Below are 23,185 nucleotides of genomic sequence, written 5' to 3'. Positions count from 1 at the left end.
GAAGAGGACGCTGAGTCCAAGAAAGAAGGATGAAAAGCCACATTAGTCACTTTCCCAAAAGCTGGAAGCATTTTCGATTTGATTTCTATGTAGATTTTTAAAGTGACCCCAGGCAGTCTCTAGCCTCTGCCCTACTTCCAATTGGCAATCTCGCCTTTGGATGATGGCCCCGTGTTCTCCCACATCGTGTCCTCTTCCCAGCAGGAAAGCTCTCATTTTCCCACATGTGCTGTGGGCTCTCAACTGCCTTTAAGTTCCTCGCAAACATCCTCTTCCCATTAGAGGATATTTTAGGCTCTGTAGGTAATTTTCTTTAGAGCTTGGTTTAGGGTGGGATCCCTGTGAATCCCTGACTCCGACTCTGCATGCTTCACCCCATCGTGGCGGCATTTTGTCTGATGTGGTCCTTTTCTTCCGAGCAGCTTAGCAGCTGCTTCACAAACACCTGTTCCATTTTAGCCTCAGATAAAGCCTGCAGCTTGTTCCCAAAGCCTCGAAAATGTCACAAGGGAACAAAAGGCTGTCCACCTCGTCAGCACGGATCAGACAGGCCTATGCAGCTTCTTGAAGGTTCCGTTGAAACACCTGGTTCCTCAGTTCCACACACGGTGGATTTAATCACTGAGCCAAAGGAGTTTATTTAATTTCATCCTTCCTTTAGAATCGTGATTTTCATTTTAGGGACAATTCTATCCTCACCACCCAAGAGGGACATTTGGAAATGTCTGCAAATGTTTTGGGATGTCTTGCCGGTGGTAGGGTAGCTTGCATCTAGTGGGTGCTGCCCAAGAGCTTGCAGCATACAGCATAACCCTACAACCATTGATTGACAAATATTCATAGTGTCTCAAGCTGAAAAGTCTTACTTGGGACAGAGGTTTCTAGCCCTTGTTGACCGTTAGGATCACCTGTAAATTTTAATTAAGGTCAAGCGTCTAGCATTCCGCAGATGAAGTAAGTCTATTTGGGAGTCAAAAATGGCCTTTCATTTTTAGGACCCCATGCAAAATGAAAAGGCAGTGACTCTTGTTAAAAACTGAATGTGCAGCTCTGTTTGACAATATGAGTGCTTTACTTATGCAGTTGGTGATGTCTGGGGATGATCCAGGCATGGAGAGTTCCCAGAGCTTTCTGAGTGGCTTTAGACAAAACTGGAAAAATAAACTAGATCAAGTCCCAAGGGGTGGAACATAAAAGTGACAATAATTTTAGTGCTTCATCTATTATTGCAAAATTCTTTCACAGTACTGTAGGGGGGGTTATAAACTGTACCCTGCCCCTACATCATCTGTACCACTACTGATGCCTTTCCTTAAATCAACTCTACTTTAAGATTGCTTGTAACCTTTATTGCAGTGGTGATATAAACCAAGCAGTTGCTTTTCCCTTGTATACAGTTAAATGCATAAATGTTCATTTTAAAAGTTTCTTCCCATGCCACAGTCCAGCAGTGAGCAACCCCTCCCATATTTGGAAGCCTTGCTACCAAGGCAAGGTATCCTATAGTGATAGAAAATAATCCTACCCAGAAATCCACAGACATTGGAGACCTCCGCAGAGGCAGGACCTGCCCAATCATTTAACCTGAGCTGGTGACTGCTGAGCCTCTCCTGACCTCTGAGCAAGAGGATCAGTATGAAGCAGACAGAATCATGAATCTTAATCCCCACAATCTCTGGACGTACAAGACTTGTGGCAGGTGACAAGGAGTAGTGTTCTACTGTGTCAGTCAGCTAGGGTCACTCAGCAGCACTTAAGTTGGAAGGATCTGGGTCGAGGTACAAAAATGAGCCCTATGTGGACCACATGGGGCGCATGCTGATTATTCTAGAACAGTGGTTCTCAACTTCCTAATACTGCCAACCTTTAGTACAATTCCGGATGTTGTGGCAACTCCCAACCATACACTTTTTTTGTTGCGGTGGTTGCTACTTTATAACTATAATTTTGCTACTGTTATGAATCATAATGTAAATATCTGTGTTTTCCGCTGCTCTTAAATGCACCCAGTGAAAGGGTCATTTGACCATCCCCCCTCCAGGGGTCATGTCTCACAGGTTGAGAATTGCTGTTGTATAATAACACAAATGATAAATACTGGTTAGCAGTGACATCAACCCAGCAAACAGAAGTAGACAAACAGAATCTTGGCACATTGCTGAGTTCTGAGAGATACAGAATGTGAGACCATAGGCATGCAGTGACTTATGTCTGGCTACCAGAAAGGCAAGATAAATAAAAATAATCCTTACGCATGCCTGAGTTTTATTTATTCCACATAGTACGTCCAATGTAACCTCCCAAATTTCTAGAAAATGTGATTAGGGACTTTATGCTCACAACCCATCTGTTCTCATCCAGGATGTACCAAAGTTTAGCCTTTACTATTCATGTAGTGGGGGTTCTTTGCAGCCCTTGAATTCACTAATGGCCAGATTCTCATTACCATATAAAGATAAATGTAAAAAAGAGTCTATGAGAGTAACATGGGATTACACACGAGGAAGGAAAAGAGAAGGAAGTGTTTCTGAAAAAGACAGACCACTGGATGATGCAGTTGGGCTAATTTCTCTTAGTTTATTTGGTATTTCTCACATTTTATCTGATGGACCTGGATTATACACTTAAGGAAAAACGAGGAAACTTTCACAACTTGTTTGTGTGTAAAAGTTAGCAGCCTGTCATGGCCTGATGCTAATTTCCTGATGTCATCCAGACACATGGATGAGATTCTGGGTTTGTGAATAATATGCATAGTATCTAAACACAGGCAGAGAGGTAGGCAAGGCACACCTTGTGAACACACCTTGTGAGAAATTCTGTGCACATGAAGGGTATCTAGCAGGAACAGGAGAACTGACACATAGGATAGGGGCCTAGAAAGGCCCTTGCTTGCCACCAGGGTTAGGAGGGACAGGCAAGGGAGCCTCCATCAGAGGGAACTGCCTTCCAGGTGGTGTCAAGGTTAATTCAGAGAAGTGCAGCTTTCCACTGAGTTGGCCATGTTAGAATGAAAACCTCTACGAAACTTTGGTTCATGGTTTGGGGAAACTGTTTGCCCCTTCACTTTCTGGTCCTTATTCTCTGCTTGTACATTGATTATTTTCTGTCTATCAGAAGTTGTTTATCCCCTGAGCTGAAAAATCTTTGTGACAGATATATTATCAGTGGGGCCCCCATTCTATGTTTTTTAAAGTGTTCAGGAACAGGAAGTCTATGTATACTCATTTGCATAAATAAAGGATTCGGGTTATAGGTTCTAGCTGGCAATATTTCAGAGAAGGAGGTTGTGGCTACCTGGGCATGAAAGGAACCTTCCATCTATCTGTGTATTTCAAATATTGTTTTTCAGTAAATGTTTTCATACGTGGTTTTCATTTTATATATACTTTGTAAGGCATTAAAATATGTAAAATATAGTGTGAAGAACAGAGACTCAGATGTTTCTATTTAGACCCAATGGCACCAAAAGGGAAAAAAGGTGCAGGATTTAATCGATATAGAAACTTTGAAAAATGGTCAAATGCTTGCATTCTGGTTAGAGGGTTAAGAGTCAAGACACACTAACCTGTGAGAGGTGGTAACCCTCAGACGTGTCCTTACTCCACTGCAAGTAGCCAATGTCGCTTCGGGCCAGGACTCCATGCAACGATTGCTCAGACCTGCCTTCTTCATAGCCATTGAAGACATTTGGACTTGCTCTCCCAGTCAAAATCAAGTTTAGAACTGCCTAGATTGGATATTTCGTTAATATTTACATTAGGTAGCAATGGAATGAAGACTTTTTCCTTTTAAAAAATTACAGAAATGGCCAGGGATGTAGCTCAGTAGTAGAGAACTTGCCTATTAAGCCTAAGGGCCTAGATTCAACCCTCAGCACAAAAAGGCAATAATATCATTTAAAATGCTTATTTTGCTTTTGTTTGTTTGTTTGTTTTTTACTGGTAAAGAATGCAGCTATACCAACAGAGCATATGTGTGCTATGAATTTTATAGAAGGAAGTCTCTTGGCTTTTCTTCTCTAGTATTTGTTTTAATAGAGGTCTCCATTGTTGTAAGTTAGGAAGCACAGAGCTAAAATGTTTAATGCTATTTGTTCTGGCCAGATATTAGGGAGTCTTGGCAAGATATCTCCTGTTTCCAAGATCTTAGGCTTTCAGGGTTTTTCTAGGAAGGGTGGCAGAAACCAGAAGACGGTAAGGTCTGGTAATAATGTGTTATCTTTCAAAGACAGCGTGATCAGGTTTTCTTAGAGGAGAAAACAAGCCTGATTCAGAATCTACAAAGTCTTCCCACCTACCTGCCTGCACAAGACGCCTCCAGCTTGAGATTGCAAGAGATGAGTGGTGGTGGTATCCAAGTCCTTCTGGAGCCTGCAGAACAAGGAAGCTGTCAGCATCTTTGTCAGCACAGTGATCCTATCAGGAAATATATCAGTAACAAGCTCATTGTACAGGTCCTTCATGCTTCTATATCTCGTAGGACTAAGGCCTATGCAGGGATGATGGGGAAGCTATGCTTTGGGTGGTAAGGTAAGGGATACATGGTAAAGAAGGGGGATGAAGACACAGGCAGGCCACACAGCACAGTTCCTGTGTGTGCTCTGGATGGATGCTGGGCTCACTAGTGAGGTGGCTAGCTTATCCTCTGATAGATGTTTGGCTGACAGTGGTGACACATGACCACACACCAGAGAGTGTTGGCCTGAAGCAGACCTGAACAAGCTTATCAAGTACACACCAGAGTGGTTGCAACTTCATTTCTTGGCTTAAAGAGCAGAGTCTAGAGGCTCCAACCCTTGACTATATAAGGTGGCCTGTGACTCCTGTTGTCAACTGTGAAGTGTGCTGAGATGGAAACAGTACATGTTCCTGAGTCAAATTATTAATGAGACTGGAGGGCGTGCCTCCTACTTGACACCTAAAGATTTGGTGATAATGTGTAACTGAGGATAGTGGTCTCCGAAATACAGCACAAGAGAAAGTGTTATAGATCTGAGCATTTAACATCTTAATATCTAATCATGGTGGCACAGTGTGTTCTATAAGTCTACCTATGTGGGGGGCAGAGGCAGGAGAATAGCAAGGGTGAGGTCAACATGGACAATTTAGCAAGAGCATTCCTCAAAAATGAAAATGAGACTTTTTTTTATAAAGGTCTGGGTGTTGTAGCTCAGGAGTAGAGCTTGCCTAGTGTTTGTAGACCCTGTGTTCTAACCTCAGCATGCATGCATGTATATATACCACAACACACACACACACACACACACACACACACACACACACACACACACACACACACAAACACACAAATACAGAGTTCATAGTGACATATTTATTTAAATACATGGTTTTGGTCATTATACTTAGGGTTGAACCTTAGGCCTTCTACATGTCAGTCAAAAGCTCTATTGTTGAGCTATATCCCTAGACTTATTTTGATAAAACCATGACACACATATGGAAGGCAGAAGACAATTTGTGGGGAATCTGTTCTCTCTCACACTCTGGGTTCTGTGGCTCACACTCAGGTCAGAGGGCTTGGTGACAAGTGCCTTTTGTCTGCTGACACTTCTTGCCAGCTGGACAACTCCCACTTCATTCCTTATTTTGAATTAAAATCATATTAAGTAGCCCAGTCTGACCTTAAACTCACCTGTAACCCAGGCAGACCTTGACCTTGTCATCCCCCTGACTCAGTCTCCCGAGTGGCTAGGTTTACAGGCCTGTGAAGGCATGACAACTACATCTTTATCATAGCAAATGACTTAAAGAATTTGAATACTAGTGTTTAGAAACAGGTCTACACTTAAATACAGACTGATTTAAATAAATGTACTAACCAAGTAACAGCATAGCCCGTACAAATGTGAATGTTGTAGAAGACAAATTTTTTATAACACTGTTTCAGGTCTTGTATTCTTCTCTTCTAGGTGACCCTAACCCTTGTCTGACTCAAAATCTTGAATTTCTTTCAGAGTCCAGAAAAAAAGCCTACCTCTTCTATAAAACTTCCTGTGCTTCCTATAGGATCCTTCCTCCTCAGTCCACCAAGACTCCTTATCTTTATGACACTTTGAGATATCAGATGCTGCCTGGGCAATATTTGTCCAATATTTCTGGGCATATCTGTCATCTTTCCCAGAGTAGAACCCCCAGAAGGTCAGGGCTTCATCTTTTATTCCTCATACTTTTCCATGGTGCCAAGAATAAAACTTTGCATAGTATAGACAGTAACTAGACATCAACTAAGAAAAAGACACCCTGATGGAAGAATTAGCAGTGGATAAAATATTCGATGAGGACATTTCCCCACCCAAGAGTCCACATCTATGCGATCCCATTCCTGTAGGCAATGCCTGCATGGACGTTTGTAACATTTACCTCTCAAATGTTCTGGAGAGGACCAGGCTGTAGAGGAAGAGGGTGACACCATGACTTCCTTCTCCTTTGAACTATGGAGAGAAAGAGAGAGAGAGAGAGAGAGAGAGAGAGAGAGAGAGAGAGAGAGAGAGAGAGATCTTTGCTTAACAGCACTGCAGATAGATGGCATATGTGCTGGTGTGACTTCAGGGTTTTAGGTCTCAGAAAAGCCCTCCTCCTCCATTCTCAGTCTTCACCATAGCTTGTCTTTCCTCTAGTGGTATTTATTGATTCCCTTCTAATCATAGCTAAGATGCATAGTCTGTTCCCTAGCAAGATCCTTGGTCTACACTGAGCTGTGTTCCCTGGCCCTGCCTTTGGTGGGTTTGTCTTCTCTAGTTACCCCACTGACCTCAGAAGGGGCCAGACACTCGTGGAAGCAGTTCTGATTGTGCATGAACTGGTGCACAAAGACAGTTTTACCCATTAGCTTCTTTAGTTATAGTTTTGTCTTCAACTTTCATCAAATATTAAATTTTTTTACCCCTGGGGTTTGTTGCAAAGTTTGAATTCAAAGGTTAGTGTGTGGTACACATCTTCATTCTTGGAGCATTTGAGATCCATAGAAACTGTCCCTCTTTAAAGATGTTCTGCTTAGAACTTTCAAAGGTAACTAACTTGTGACCCCATGGATCATATCTCAATTGACCAAATCCAAGCCTCTCAGGGGCTAGCCTTATCTTAGCTTTCTGTCAGTATTCTCCTCACTGCCAAATAGTCCCTTTGTTGGCTAAAGCCTCGTTTAAGGTGTGGCAGCAGAAAGGCTTTTATCAAGACATGCTTATTTTTCTTCATGGATTAGTATGTCTACCTGTCTGTCTGTAACCTGGGAGAGCACAGAGCCCTCAGACATGAGAACAGGTTTCAGTGGCATAGGAGGCAGACAGGAATTCAAATAAACATTCTTCAGGGTGTAAGGGAAATGGGCAGGGTGGGGATTGAGGCTAACTGGAGCTGTTATGTATGAGTTACTTAATTGCTGCTATAACAATACCATACTGGCTTGCTGGCTGAAAACAGCACTGAGTTATTATCCAGCGGTTCACGCTCTGCATGGGTTTTAATGGACACAACTGACCTGACTATAATCTGGGTTCTCATGGAGACCAGCCTTTTCCAACTTAAAATCTGCCCTCATGTCTTATTCATGACCTATCTTTACTCTGTCCTTACACCTCTCCTAACTCCTCCTCTTCATTTGTATTGGGTAACTAGGTTAACCTAACTAACTAACTATGGTTAGTGAGGCCCACCAGTACAATCAATCCACAGCCACTCTGCATCTCAGGGTCCAGGGTTCCATGGGCACCCCGTTTTTATCAGATCTGACTCTCCCTCATGCCGACACAGTTTATCCCTTGGGGTTGGCAGCCTGTCAGTGAACTGAAGATGCAGAAGACGGTGAGCTCGGCGTCGCCATCTTTTCTGGGACAAATTCGGGTTCCACAATCCTGACAAGAAGTTTCCTGATTATTTTTGGCTTGTGTAGATTCAGATGTGAAGAGCTGTAACACTGTGCTGGCTCGTGCTCAGCTCATGTGAGACAGTGTATTGATTTCCCAGGGTTGCTGTCACACTATATCAGAAAATTGAATGTCCTAAAATAGTAGCAATCCATATCTTCATAGTTCTGGAAAGTGGAAGTTTGAAATCAAGGTTCAGAGTACGGCAGTGCTTTCTATGAAGGCCCTAGAAAAGGGCCTTCCCTAAATCTTCATACACTGCCTGCTGACGTCATTGGCATTGTTGGCTTGCTGGCCCATTACTCAGACCTCTCTCAAAAATTTCCCTCTTACCAAATATCAACCATTGGATTCTAGCTCACCCTGATTCAGTCTGACCTTTTTAGAACTTGAATGCATCTTTAAAGACTCAGTTTCAAATAAGGTTACACTCCTAGAAACTTTAATCTGTATGTTTTCAGGGTGGAGGGATAGTGCCTAGGACCTTAACATTTTCTTTGGCAGTAATCAGGTGGGCAGTTCAACTGACAGCAGTGGTCCTCCTGCCCACAAGAAGCCCCCAGATCTCTATGTTGAAATCTCTGTCTAAATAAAATGGAACACGGGACAGATGTAATTGATGGTAAGTAGATTTGGTTAAGGTCTGTTGATTACAACGGGCAGCCTTACCTGAGGAGATGCTTCTTGTCACTCTAGAAAGGCTGCCTGTTCCTCCTTAGTGGGGTTACAGTGATGGCCAGCTTGAGTTGGCTTGACTCCGGGTTGGCTCGCATGCCTGTCTACCAGCAGTGCACAGTCTTCATGGGCTTAAGCATTTTCTATGTGGGCCTGCCCAATTCTTAGTTTTTGACTTCGAAACATGTTTGTAGCCTCAGCTTAAATCCTCTGACCATAACCCTGTCTACATTAGTTTAACCAGAATCATATGAGTGTGTGTTTTAAGCACCCATGCCTAGGTTCTCCTCCTCGTGTTGCCTTTGCAATGAGTTTTATAAATCACACTTCTGCCCACATGCCCTGCAGCTTACAGCTTCATGGCCACCCTGCTAATTATCCTCTACTTTAGCTGTAGGTTTCTAATTCTTCAGAAGATTGTGGTTCATTCTCCTGCCCTCTCTAGAAAGAAGAATCTTAAAAACCAAGAACCCCCTTGACTCCTCTGCCACTATTATCCACTGCTTTGTTCTCTCGTTATCCAGGGCAGAGAAGAAGCATTCTCTGTGGAAGATGCCGTTAGAAGGGGTGAAGGGGGGCAAGCTTTGCAAGGCCCTAAGTCAGTGTGACCCGTCTGTCTGGCAGACAGCTTAGTTTCCCTCTGTTTCTGTTTGTTATTCATAAAATGAGATAAGCCTGCTTTAACATTTTTCTTCCCTCAAAAGAAATCCCGGTATAAGGCCTGAAAGGGGCTATTCTCTGGGATTGATTAGCTGAAGAAAAGGAGGTGTTCATGGATGGCGTCTGTGTGATCTGGCCTCTTTCTAGGCTGTGAGGAGGGAGAGGCAGGCTCCTCTGTCTCTTATTCCGCCCTTCCTCAGCCTTCAAAAAAATGACCTGGTTTTCTTAACAAGAACCATTAGCAATGCGCTTTGTAAAAGAATGAAGATCTCGGTAAGATCAGCTCCACATAAAGGAATTACCTCAGCATTTAGACACTTACACACTGTAAATGATCATAGACGAATTTCTCAGTGGCTTCTTTCTCTGAGAATTCAAACAGCTGGAGCTATAGATGGGGAATTGAAGATAAAAAATGCAAAGGAAGATGAAAGGCACCTCGAAGGGAGATCATTTCATGGCTATTACCTAAAGGGAGGTTTTGTTTCATTTCAAAATCACATCGCTAAAAACTGACATCCAGCACAAGGCCACATAAAGCACACATGGTAAAACCGGGCGGTGACAGCATCCCTATTGCATCCCCCAAATTTTAAGTCACTGTGATATCTCAAATAACAAAACCATACAGAGATTTCCCCCTGATGGAGTTTAGCCGCCTCTATGATAGAGACATACAGTTAATGATGATTTGAGATGTAGATTTCTTTTTTCTTTTTTTTGGTGGAGCCTATCAAACCCAAGGCTTAGCAGTACATGTTACCACCAGCCTAAATGCAGTATACTCTCACTTAGAGGGAACTTTAGGAGAAATTCACCATTTTCACTGCTCCAATCCCTCACAGCCCCTTGGTGCTGGCGTCCTCTGAAGAAGGTGTCTCTGGCTAATTCAGGTCCTGACTCGGGGTTGTACTTCCATGACCATGAGCACACTCAGGCTTCATTGGCTCTTCAGCCAACACAGCGGCTGGAGCGCACTTACCCTCTCAATGAAGTTGTTGCTGGAGTAGTCAAGAGTCGAAGTGCTGTGGATGTCTTTGGTGACAAAACAGACGATGGCTTTCTGAGCTTCTCCTGCAGCCCATAGGATGCCAGCCAGCACAGCAGCTAGAGCCTGTTCCTGCTCACGCTGGCTCAGGTTACATAAACTGCAATGCAGGTGGTGAGGGAATGAGTGCCTCTGAGTGTGGGCCTACTGACTTCCCTCTCAGGAGTCATGGGAGGGTAGAGCAGGGAAGTCTGATCTTTCTGCTTGGATTGTAACTACAGTCATCACAGCAGCCTATTATTTTCCTGAGCAACACCAGCCTATCTTGTCCTATGCACACCCTTGTCGTCTGTCTCTGAACTCCAAAATGGGTCACCCTGTACTCGTTGCCAAACAACGCAGTCATTTTTTTTTTCAAGTACAATCTGAAATAATCCCTGCAGTTTGGTCTCACAGATGTTCATTTTGCAAAAGCTCTTCCCCCATAGAACCCAAGTACCCACTGCACGTTTCCCTCCCTCAGGCACACCTACCTTCAGGGTTTGCAACCTCCCTTTCTACCTGGCCACATCCTAAGGAGGATTACCTCATGTAATCCACAGACTTGCTCTATGGCAATACTAGGTTTGTTCCCGTCTTAGAGGTGAGGGGAGAGTGAGATACAGAGAGGTTGTGTAATTGTTCTAGGCTCTCACCTTTACAATGAAAGCTCTCTGGTCTGCACCCAGGCCATCTGGGCCCTGAGTCTCTGCTCTTTCCTATCACACTGAACCCAGTGCCCTGAGAGCCTCCAACTACTCTAGAAAGTGGGAGCAATCTTCCCTCTGCTTATTTTTTTCAAACTATAACATGTGCTTTTCATAAAGAAACACCAGCAGAGGCTACTGGTTGTTTGTATATTCTGTCTAGCACTTTGATGGGACAGAAGAACTGCAAAGCTCCAGCACAGACAGAACAACAGAAAGATAGTTGTAATAGAGAAGGTTTGGGGAGGCTGCACGGAGCAGGGATCCCATAGCAGAGACTCGTTTGTATTTATTCAGTGTTGTATGCTATCCTAGGCCGTGTGTTAGGCTGTGTGCTTGTGCATGTATCTTTTGTTTCGGATCTCCTGTTCTCACATGGAGGGTATGTCCACCGTCTGTCTACTTTGGGTCCTGCTCCCTGTGACTCCAGCTTTTCAAATTTTCTAATGGAGTTGAGTCACTTTGCCCAGAAGTGACTAAGAATGATGCGCTTTCTCTTTGGATGGTCCATAGCCAATGACTGGCTGGGGTGGGAGGTACAGAAACGCTGCCTCTCAGTTGAAGGTGGATAGGCTGAAGAGCAAAGCATATTCCCTGGTTTGCCCTAGATTCTCCCTGATATGTTTGGTGACCACTGCCCTCCTTACATGCATCTCCTTCATTTTCCTGCTTCCACACCCTATTATAGATGTCTCCTGAGGGCATTCCCTTAATAAATCACTTTCATAAGGAGTTTACATCCTAGGCTCTTCTTCCGCTGAACATAGCTATTCAAGGTCATAGCCTATATTTCACCTCTATCTCCTGTTTGGGGTGATACCTTACCTTGCTGGAAATATATGCCTATTGCTGATTTTTATTTTTTTTTAAATATCTAATGTAGGTATCATGAAAGAGGTTTGTTAGATTCTAAGAATAAATTAAATAGTATTTAAGCTGATTCTTTATATACAGTATAATGCATTGTCCTATGTCAGCACAGATTTTTTTTCATCACTGCTTGAGTCTCCTTAGAGATGCTAGGTTGGACCTTCCCATATAATATGGGAAAATGAGCATGCCTGGAACCTGGTGTCTCCACTTGACTCTGCAGGTGGTCTGCAGTAGAACATAGACTCTGCCCAGCTCAGTCTGCAGGTGAGCATTAACTGGACATCAGGAGAGCCCTCCCCAGTGTAGCCCAGCCCTCTGGGAGAACCCGAGCCATTTCTGTCTTAAGGGGCAAAAATCCTTCCTGAAGCAACCTGGGAATTTCATTGTTACTGTTTAGCATATTCTAGGTTCTTAAGCCACTCTTTTAAGTGCTAAGCACAGTCCTCTTACCTGTGAAGACTGCAGTCTTTCCCCTCCCTTGTAAACAGTAAGTATTTGATGATAGATCCTTGTACTGCCATCTGGATGCTCTGGGCACCTCCCTGAGTTGGGAAAAAGAACACTGGGGCAGGAAAGCTGGAGTCGGCTTTACATTCCAGTGGAACCTCAGGGCCACGAGTACTGGAAGTAGATCTTGGAACTGGATGCTGTTGTTTGTGCTTCTCTGTAGCCTCCCTTCTTGGTGTCTCCTGGGGCTTAGCAAAGGGACCCTACTATTCTTTGTCACCTTCTCTGAAGGCTGTGGCTGGGTGCCATCACCAAGCTAGACTCCACAATGACCAGCTTTCTGTCATGCTCTCAGCCTGGTGCCTGAGAAGTCAAGGTCTTCTTCCTCCATCACCACTGTGCCCTGCTTCATACTGCACTTTTACATAGGAAGGAGTCGGGAAACCAGTTGGCTAGTGCCTGAAATTTAGGTGTGACTAACGACTTCTGACACAAATTATTGATATTCTAAACAATCCAGAAAGAGTGTGTAGATTTCCTTCTGCCTTGGGAATCATTATGGGAGCTTGAAAATTATAGAGAAATCACACGAGAGCTAAGATGGGTTGGAGGAGTAAGGCATGTGGACTTCGTTGGAATTTAAGTAATACTGGGTAACTTTACAAAGTCTTTTGTCATTTATAGTTACATGTTAATCTTTACATTTGATTGGACACATGCATCCACCAAGAAACACAGATCAGCATGGGATAAGGAAATGGAAATGACTAAACCTGTGGTCACCTTTTTGACTTGTAAAGCAAAAGCCAGATCAGAGAAGGGATCGTGGAAGTTGAAATGTGCCTTTCTCCAGTCACCGCCAAGGACTTGGTTCGTATTTCCAAAGAGGCTTCTTTTCAACATCTAAAAAAGGGGGTGAAAAGCACGGTGAAGTAAAGGATTTAGCTGGAGACAGTACCTCCTGGACATGCCCCTCTTGGTGGACACATCCAGCTTTGTTCTCATCTATGTTCAGATTTGCCTCAGACTTGAGTTCCTGATTTCATTGTCCTAGGCACAACTCTCACATCAGGTTCTCTTAGGACACTACCCTGAGAATTCAGTGTGCCTTGTTGTCTCTGTATCTCCTTTCCACTGTCAACCAGCTCCAACATGTGCCACTGCTCTGATCTTGTGCCTTTTGCCCCAACATCCAAGACTCTGTGATACCTATTTCTCCAATCTTTGAGATTTTTCTCTCTTGGTCCAAGGGAGGTGATTAAACAGTCAGGACACCCTAATTCTGTCCTTAGTACAATAGTAAGTGATTCAGTGATATTCACCAAGAATCTTGGATGTTTTCCTAGATACTTCTGAGCACAGTGAGACCTATGAGGGAATTTCTCCTTGAGCTCTTTCTGTCAAGGTATTTTATCATGGTCCTTGCTTCTTGACTGCTTTGCTCTGCCATGATGTCCCTACCAAGATAGAATGAAACCCTCTGACGTTATGAGCCAAACTTAATTTAAAAAAAGCTAAGATGTTTAGTGTCCTCCTTTTATCTAGATTGTGGGCCTGAGGCAGAGAAGGGAGCCACTTGTTGTCACCAAGCTAGCAAAAACAATGGGCTGCTGCACCCATTCCTCTAATACATCCCCCATTTTGATTCTATACTTTCCATCTTTATGTTTTCTTTTGTTTTGTGTGAAAAATCACTGCTCAAATAATATTTCCACTAGATTAGGCTACTTTTTGTAATTTAATTATTGCTTGTATCGAAAGCACACTTTGTACCCCTTCTGCCAGTGAAAAGCAAAAATCACTTGTCAAGTGTCATCAAAGAAGTAAAATAGAAGTTGATCAGTGCTAAGGATTATGGCTAGAGACTGCTGCTGTGTCCCAGTTTTGTATCATTAAGTGGAGGGGTGAAAGGTTTTGAAGAGGAGTGGCTGAGTATAGTCAGTCCCTTGACCAGTCTAGTCCCCTGGCCTGCCAGGGTGGAGAAGGGGAGAACTTCCTTCTAGCTAACAGCTCTATAGTATGTTATTTAATGTCTCATCACTAGGAGCAGAGGTACTAACCCACAGTCTGGGATCAGAGTCTGAACAGAGAGGAAGACAGCCTCATGTCAAGGGTGTCCTGGGATGGATCAGTGAGAAACTGAGGAAGAGGGCAAACGGTGGCACAAAGGGCAGACACTGGAAATGGAAAAACTGTGCCCTGATCCTAGAGGGCTTTAAATGTCATGCAGAGATGCTTGGAGTCAGTTACTGAACAGTAACAGGCTCTGGAGCCCAGCTGGTCCAGAGCCTTGATACCATCCTAGCCCTGCACAGAGCAGGTCCCTTGGGGTTGCAGAAGGAGGTTTAGGGGAACCTAGTATGCTCTTCCCTATGCCAGCCTATTTTCACAGCTGGAGTTGATTTCCTTCCATCTATATGGCCACCTTCAAGAGAAGTTAATCTTTATGAAGACTAGAAGTGTGTGCATTTCCTTGGCAGCCAGAGCTGAGTAGTCAGAAAACTCTCTGAGCTGGGCCTCAGTGCCAGGACCTGGCAAGGAAAAGCAGCAAGCATGCCCAGAGGCTGGAGATAAAACCCAGGGGTACACGGTGGCAAAGAGGCCGTGGGCCCACAGTGTACACAGGAGAAGCATGGCCAACCAGTGAGAAGCATTTTCCCAGCCAGAGTCTGAATAGCCCAGAAGACAGACTTTGATTATCCTGCCCCTGTGTTAGGCTTAAATGCCATCTTAGAGTTGGCATTTCATTCCGGTTTATGGTTAAACTTCTCCTTCTCAAGCATTGGACTATGCCCCACCTGCAACCTTAACTACAAATGGTTCCATACTACATGATCCAGGAATGGCAATCATGTCTTTGTTTCAGCAGGTTTTTATGACAGCCCGTGGTTATGGCCACCTTGACACCATGTCTGTGTGTATCAGAAGATTGTTATGACCAACTTGTTATCCTCAATTTGCCTGCCAGATCCACCGTTTGGAACCCCTGGACTATAAAAACCTTCATCTCATCTATGTCTGGTGCTGATCTCTTGAACCCTGTCTGAGTTAAGGAGAGACAGCCTGAGTACATAGATTTAAAAAGCTCGCTTTGACTAATTGCCTGCTTTAACTAATTTGGCTATGATTTGGGCCATAATTCTCCTCGAACTTGTGAAATTAACAGCTTCCAACCCAAGGCCTGAGAAGCTGCAACTAACTCTGAACTTACTGACCACGGGACCATTCTTCTGTATTGAGAAGTGGGACAGCTCTTCTCATCCCATATCATGTCTGTTGATGATGAAGAAGAATGGAAAGGAGCTTTGGGAATTGTGAGTGCTCGGTACATGCAGAATATCACCATCCTTGCCTGTCAGTGTGCAATTGTCTACGTTGTGTGGGAGAAAGTCCCAACACAGATGGGACCATACCAGAGGTCAGCAAGAAGAGGGGAGGAACAGCCATGTATGAACACGAATAATTAAGACTAAGAAGGCTTAGGATTCAAATTCAACTTCAAAACTGCAAGCCCAAGCAGCCGTCCTGTTGCTGTTGCAAGTTGCCACCCTCACCTTGGCCTCACCCTCCAGTTGCACCTCCGAGGAACTCTGGAGCAGAGAGCTAGAGCCACCCCAGCCAGCATAACAAAGATGGCTAATCTTACATGCATAATGCTCATTTTCATGTCAGATATAATTTATGATAACATTAATCTGATACACACTTAATGATATCTGTGTGTTGTGCAGCCTGGGAACTAGATGCAAATGACTGTATGAGACGATTGTAATGGGTATTCTTATTCAACACAATAAAGCCCAATTTAGAGTTGTGTTAGTTAGGGTTTCCATTGCTGTGAAGAGACACCATGACCAAGGCAACTCTTATAAGGACAACATTTAATTGGGGCTGGCTTAACAGGTTCAGAGGTCCAGTCCATTTTCATCAAGGCAGGAGCATGGCAGTATCCAGGCAGGCATGGTACTGGAGTAGCTGAGAGCTCTACATCTTCATTGAAAGGAAGCTAGGAGCAGATTGTTTTCAGGCGGCTAGAAGGAGGGTCTCAAAGCCCACCCCAACTGTGACACACTTTCTCCAACAAGGCCACACCTCCTAATTGTGCCACTCCCTGGGCCAAGCATAGCACTCCTCATCATGTTTGATCTCTTTAATCTGTCTGAATGTGTATGTGTGGCATACACATTGTGTGAATGATGACCACTGTCATTGTCACAATCATTATAGCAGTATGGAACATGGAGCCAGGAGAGAGGAGATTTGTTATAAATACAGGACTATTTGCAAGCATGTGGGCAAGCGACTGTGACAGGGCAAGACAATGCAAAAATTCCTCCACTTTATATTCTTGCGGAGGGCATTTCAGGTTTAACTAGAATCTGATCTCCTTGATGGAGAACTAGCCAACTCTATTCTAAAAACCAAAGGTCAGGGTGTGGAATTAACTTGTCTTAGCCTGTTTGTGCGGAATCTCCTAACCCTCTCAGCTTCTGAGATACTGCTTGCTTTTGCAAAACTCCCTACCTGATTCCTGAAGCTGCTGAACAAGATGCCAGGATGTGGGGTTTGCCTTCAAAACCCTGTGCTCTGGACACCTGAGATCACACCTAGATCCCCAAGTATGTGGGTGTGGTCCGGGGTGGCTGAAATAAGATTTTCAATTGGATCTAATCTGTGTCTGAGAGGTCATCTCTGGTGGGCTACTCGCAACACAACACAAGTAGGGAGTCACAATTTATGATATCTAGATGGGAGGCGGTGGGTCTTAAGCTAGGAAAAGGAACACCCTCACCCCTTCCTGACGGTTTTCCTTCCCATCAGTCTCATCTTAGGGATCCCCATTGCTCAAACCCTGCAGAAGCCAGGGTTAAGGTTTCTCTATTAATAGGGGGTGCCCTGTTTATAGAAACCCAACAGTTGAAGTTCATAGACAGAAAACAGGTTCATAACAGATCTCACTATTGAGTCCTAAGATGCCTCAGAGTCATGTGCAGAGACAGAGAATTAATAACTTCCACTGAGGCCTGTTGATGAGCTAGACCACATGCTGGCACACCAGGCTCTGCCTCCTTACCCCCCAAATAGTAGCACACTTGCTGTCCCTGTAGCAGAGCCCACGTTTGTCTCTTACTGTCACTCTTTTATGATATTTCTCCGGAGTTTTACAGCTATATCAGTTTGTTTATTGGTTGCTAATAAGTGGCCAACAGAATGTGTTCCAGGTGTAGGAGAAGGGTCTGGAAGTAGGAGCAGACAGGGATCAGGGGCTGAAGGGGCGGAAGGAAGGCTATTGGACTGGCTAAGAGCCCAGTGGTCATACTCTGTCCTTGTTTCATCAGGGGCTGCTATAGAAGTCAGGCAGGAAAAAGGCACCGTAGGAAACGGGAGAGATGAGGATAGAGCTGGTGGGAGGATTGCTGGACCCAACCCCCATTTCCTGAGGGGATTCTCAGCAAAAAGACTGCCTGTGCCCTGTCAGAAGGCATCATGAATCAAGAGCTACAGAGGCACACAAGACACTCAGTGAGGGTTTGGAGTCAGAGGCTCTGACAATTTGCCAGGCGGCTGCGCTGTCGAAATGCTGATTAGAACTGGTCAAGCTTCCAAGACTCCTCCCTAGAACAGGAGCATTCGGAATCCCAAGGCTCCATGGTGAAGTCCCAAGGCGTGTTTAATGAATGCTGCTGTTATTCAGGGACACACTAACATCTGGGCCACATAATGGGAATAAGTCCAAATTCATTTTTTAAAGAAAAATCAATTCTCTCTACTTCTGGGATTTCCTTAACACTCCATCAACTCTGTTTCCACTGCGCGGCTCTGAACCTTTTGTTTTACAACCTTTTCCAAAGGGAGAGAAGCGCCTTGGGGAGGGTGGGGAGAGCTCCCCTGCAGGGCCTCTGTTTGTGATCGCTGGTTAGAGGAGCTTTCAGACTTGTATGCGCTCCTGCCTCCCCAACACAAGGCTTTCAAACATCTGTGAGTGCTTTTTTATTTTTAAAATTTGTGTGTATTTTTAAAAATAGACAGTACATTGTGTGGCTCAAAAGCCAGAGTACAAAATGTAAAAAGGCTTTTTCTCCATTAGTCTCCTTGCACATCCCCCACCCCCTGGATGGCCTAGGAAGCCGTGTGGAATTTACCTCTGTATTTGCAGGCAATATCAATATAGAATTACAGTGTTCTCTCCTTTTCGCGTAAAAGGTGAAATTTACATATATCTTTCAGACATATAAATTAAAAAATAATAATACACATAGAAATTTCTTACAGATGTAAGAACATTATCTTATGAAGTAAAATGCACATAGAAACTGATTGACCAGAATCCAGAATGGTTGGGATGTCAAGGATTTCAGAATTTGGAATATTATGTGTTACATACTCGTGTGTGTGTGTGTGGTGTGCACATGTATGTGTGTGTATATATGTATATGTGTGTGTGTGTTAAGATACCCTGGGAACAGGGCTCAATTATGAATATGAAGCTAGTTACAGTATATATAATTCTCATGCCTAATACACAGAGGAACAAAGGTAGTTGGTATGACATTTAGTATGCCTGCTTTTTGACTGCAACATGAGGTCAGGAACTTTCTTTTTGCCATATCAATGCTCAAAAACGTTTTGGGCTGTAGAGCATTTTGAGTTTTGGACTAGTCACACGCAGCCTGCAATTGCTGTAACTTCTGAACTATAGCTGGGTATAGGCTTCATAACCTCTGAGTCCTATAGAACTCCCAGGCTTACACACTAGGATTCATTACTTAGAGGAGCAGCTAACTGGAGATGTAAGGCACAAGTTGAGACTCTGTTTCAGGCTTCACAGCCATCAGTGGGCATCCTGAGCCTTATGAGAACTTTGCCACCTGCCTGTTCTTCTGTGAGCCAGGGAGAGAAAGAAAAGCTGAGAGGAAGATAGATCTGCCCACCAGAAAACACGCCCAGGCTTGATGCCAAGACGCCCAGTGAAGACTTCATACGCTAGTTCTATGTAGCATTTCCAGAAAAGGGTTTCGTTTCTGCTCACTGCTCTCAAGTGGGACCTGAAGAGTACACACGTGCTTCACGTATGCGGTGGGTCTGGCCATACAGCAGATGCTGTGTGTTTTAGATGGTCTTTGCAGCTGTCCGTGTGCACACGTCTTTGAAGGAACTGTTAACTCTCACCCGTAAGCCCTGAGGTTCTAGAGTGTGGCACAGACATTTGGAGGATGGAGAGAGTGTGGGGCATTGTCTTAGAGGTCCAAGTGTCATTATGGCTTAGAGGACCCTGTTGGAGGACAGCCTAGTGATCTTGCCTCTAGCCCTGGCCAGGTAGGGTAATTCTGTTGTCTCCGTGGGAGGCCTCTGCTCTAACCCTCACTCTCAACAGGGACAAGACTTGAATTCAATAAATGGTCTCTGAGGCCAGAAGCTTCCAGATCACCCTGGAGCCTCAAATGTCAATTTTTGTTTTTTGTTTCTTTTGTGACAGGCACCCTTTGCATAGTGCAGGTTGTCCTGAACTCACCATGGCCTCAGACTCCCAGAGATCCTCCTGCCCCTGCCTCCTAAGTTCTGGTATTAAAGATGTGTATCATCACGTCTGGTCTGTCAAGTCCTTTTTATGTCTACATATTAATTGATAGCTCCCCAAACTGTTTCCTTTCTGAAATCAATGCCTAGTTCTAAGGTCAGGCCTAGCAAATTTCTCTATCTCCCCACCCCCTGTCTGCTCCTGACCAGGGCCCTTTCTTACCTACATTGTTTGTTTTGTTTTGTTTTGTTTTGTTTTGTTTTGTTTTGTTTTTTTAAAAACACATTTGTAGTACTCACCCATCTGCTACTTAGAGGGTCTGTCCTAGTGTATGCTAAGTAAAAACCATTGGAATGTATCTTCTATGCTCCCTCAAATATAACTGTCAGGATGAGGGAGTAAAGAGACATAGATAGAGTCTGTGAGGAAAAGACAGCTAGCCCCAGTGTCCTTCACAGGTACCATGAATAAGTCATTTTAATTATATACTCCTTTTACCCTGCAGCAGCCATCTGTAGTCTCATGTTCGGCAATACTGTCACAGGACAGGAGATCAGATACCCCAGTCTTGCTGTCTAGGGGATAGCATTTCACTTCATGTTTAATTGACAAGTTGTACTTACTGTGGCTATTGTTGGGGAGATAGGAAAACTGTGCAGTTTTGAAGAGATGCCGGGGAGTCTCGGAATAGAACAGACAGTACTGGATGGCAACTGTTCCTGTCCTTGAGACGGAAACATTCCAGATCCTTCTCCAGTCTCCTCAGGGGATATATGGCTGCCATCGTGATTCTGTATGAAATGTCACACCCAAGTAAGGAAAACAGCTAGTGAAGACCTCTCTTAAAAGTCTTCAGTGTTCAGAAAATGTTGTGTCACGTTTAAAGATGTCTAAAACTGTGATAAACGGCAGTAAAGAGCTGAAAGGACCCAAATGTCTGTGTTAAAGGGAACTTTCCTAAATTTTATGGGGCTGTGAAGATGAAATAATACATAATTACGATATCATTGATACATAATATAATACATACATTGATACTTGATACATAATTAATGGTATCAAGACCTTGACTTGAAATTATGTTCAGAGAAAAATAAAATGTAAATGTTACCATGTCCTGTTTTAGGATGACATTTTATAAGTGTTGAATGAGTCATGTCTTGGCCAGGTAATCCTCGTTATCTTATTAACCAGACAATCAAAGAATTGGGTCACCCCCATTAATTCTTTCTGAGTCATATTTCCCCTCAAGGGAGTGTGAAACATAGAACACTCATCCCACCTTTTACGGAAAAAAAAATCTATTTTTACATTTCTTCACTGGTGCTTTGGCATTTGTGTGTTATTTAAGATCAACTGTTTCAGTGTGCCCATTCCTATTCAGTCTTGTGAAAACAGCATCCCCACAGGTAGCTAGACCACGAAGGATGCTGCCTTCTTAGTTTTTCTGAATTCCTGGAGGTGAGGGTGCTTTCTTATCTCATGAACACAGCATCTGAGTCACAGACTGAAGATGGGAGGAGATACGTTTTCTAACCCAAATGGAAAAAAAATTTCCACCAGTGGGCTTACCCGTCCAATGTAAAACCAGGACTTGACATTTATTTACTTCTTTCTTTCAAACACTATCTTATCTTTTGAGTGGCCTATCTCCCCTGAGGTAACTATCAAAATTTAATATTTCCAGAACTAACGTAGAAACACTATCTCCCTGATTCCCATTTAGACTGTGGCTAAGAGGATGTTTACAAAATATAAGGCTTTTGCTCGCCCATGACTGGGAGGAAGGTGCTTAGCACTGTCGTTAATATGAGCAATCAGTTGCTCGATCACATATATCAGTGCCAGGAAATGCGATCTTAGCGCTTAGTGCTGCGTTGGTTCTGTGATTGAAGTGCATCTTGAAATTCAAAATCATTACCTTCTTACATTTTCAGGGTATATGGATTACAAACATCTTTCATTTTACATTGTAGGAGAGATTGGAAAAATGCCCTTTCAACACCCAAATATAATTTTATTTCCCTTATTTAAAAACAATAAGGGCAAACAAACCTTCGGAAGCCTATAAAGCTAACTGTTTCCAAAGCTACTTTTCTTTAGGGACCACATTTAGTTGTCACCGCAAACTTTTGTGTGTTACAAGTATAGGAGCTTTCTATTCTAATATCACTCCCCCCCCCAAAACAGTAGCAATATGGCGAGCTTAATGGTGAAAAGTAGCTCTTAAAAGTAGGGGAAGAATTTAATGAGAAATAAAAATCTTCCATGTGTTTTCTAGCTTTACATTTTCACCCAATAAATGCCAGTGCCTGTGTGACGTTATGTGCATTGAATAAATGCAAACTATGCTGTTTAACGTGACTTTTCCAAGAAGCAACTAGAGAGAAAGTAATTACCTAAGCTACAAGCCCCTCTCTATTTTTGGCTTTGAGAAAGCAATTACCTGAGGAGTTGTGAGACTGCTTCCCAACCTATAAGCGAAAGAGAGAACATTAAATAGATTACTCAGTCCGTTTAAACCTCACATCCGCACACCTTGCCAGACCCTGCCTTGCTAGGGAAAGTCTCGGTCAACAAATAGATATGTGGGAGGCATTTTAAATGTAACTCTATACTGGAAACTATCACAAGGCGAGCATAGAAGTTAAAGCATAAAAGCATCAAATCGTTGGAGATACTGTAATTGATGAGATGCTGGGCAGCTGTAACTTGGTTGTCCCTTAAGCATAAAACACGGAGAATCTCTGCGTTAGAGAAGTGCGACAAGGATGTCTTACTTGTGATTCTTACCTGAAGACTCCCCTCCACTGGTCAAGAAATAAAAGTTTCCTAGTAATTTCATTTAAATCCAGCTCTAAAGGATTTTGCTCCTGGACTGAGACCTCTGGATCCATTTAGATAATTCGAGGACTTGGAAGAAAGAGGCTGTTCAGATGGGAGAAGCAGCCTGGAGTGGGAAGGAGAGCTTCCTGGAGCCCAGGCTGATGGTAGTCCCCAGCAGCCCAGAGCTCGGGCCTCCCTGTTGCTGCTCAGAGCAGATTCCATTAAACTTTCATTGGAGATAGAGTACATTTTTGCTTTTGTTTTTGTCCACTGCATAGGTGCCATGAATATTTAATCTAAGATAGATTTTCAAACAAAAGGATTTCAATTACCTGTATCAAATCATTGGAGATAATGTAACTGATGAGATTGTGTGCAGGTGATTGTTCCTGAAGCTAGGGTATTTCCTGGAAATTGTTTGTGGAGCACAAGAATACAGACCCTGGGGCTGAAACCATCCTGATCACATAAAAAAAAAATGTAGAGGCAAAGGAAGATAAACAGATTTTAGTGCACAGAAACCTGGCACAGATGTGGAAGGACTGGTCTGATTTGTTTTAGGAGAA

At 43.5% G+C, this 23,185-nt stretch overlaps 1 protein-coding gene across 2 annotated transcripts in view; it reads right to left on the bottom strand.

Moving 5' to 3' along the window:
* The window catches only part of Mindy4b (MINDY family member 4B), a 33,423-nt gene extending 10,733 nt beyond the window's left edge, over nucleotides 1-22,690 (bottom strand). The window contains exons 1-10 of one of the 2 annotated variants that reach the window (XM_021159072.2): nucleotides 22,584-22,690; nucleotides 22,240-22,273; nucleotides 20,417-20,584; nucleotides 13,058-13,177; nucleotides 12,278-12,369; nucleotides 10,203-10,368; nucleotides 9,543-9,608; nucleotides 6,384-6,454; nucleotides 4,301-4,373; nucleotides 3,569-3,730 (exon numbers count right to left, since the gene is read on the bottom strand). In XM_021159072.2, coding sequence (XP_021014731.2) covers nucleotides 3,569-3,730; nucleotides 4,301-4,373; nucleotides 6,384-6,454; nucleotides 9,543-9,608; nucleotides 10,203-10,368; nucleotides 12,278-12,369; nucleotides 13,058-13,177; nucleotides 20,417-20,584; nucleotides 22,240-22,273; nucleotides 22,584-22,690 — 1,059 coding nt within the window. Of the gene's footprint in view, nucleotides 1-3,568; nucleotides 3,731-4,300; nucleotides 4,374-6,383; nucleotides 6,455-9,542; nucleotides 9,609-10,202; nucleotides 10,369-12,277; nucleotides 12,370-13,057; nucleotides 13,178-20,416; nucleotides 20,585-22,239; nucleotides 22,274-22,573 lie in introns of both variants that reach the window. The other variant, XM_085835346.1, reaches the window with a different exon arrangement.
* Between the last annotated feature and the right edge of the window lie 495 nt (nucleotides 22,691-23,185).

Source organism: Mus caroli, unplaced genomic scaffold (genome assembly GCF_978045245.1).
Source record: "Mus caroli unplaced genomic scaffold, Mus_caroli_1 scaffold_3, whole genome shotgun sequence".
Lineage (NCBI taxonomy): Eukaryota > Metazoa > Chordata > Mammalia > Rodentia > Muridae > Mus > Mus caroli.
This window is presented reverse-complemented; position numbering and strand designations above follow the sequence as displayed.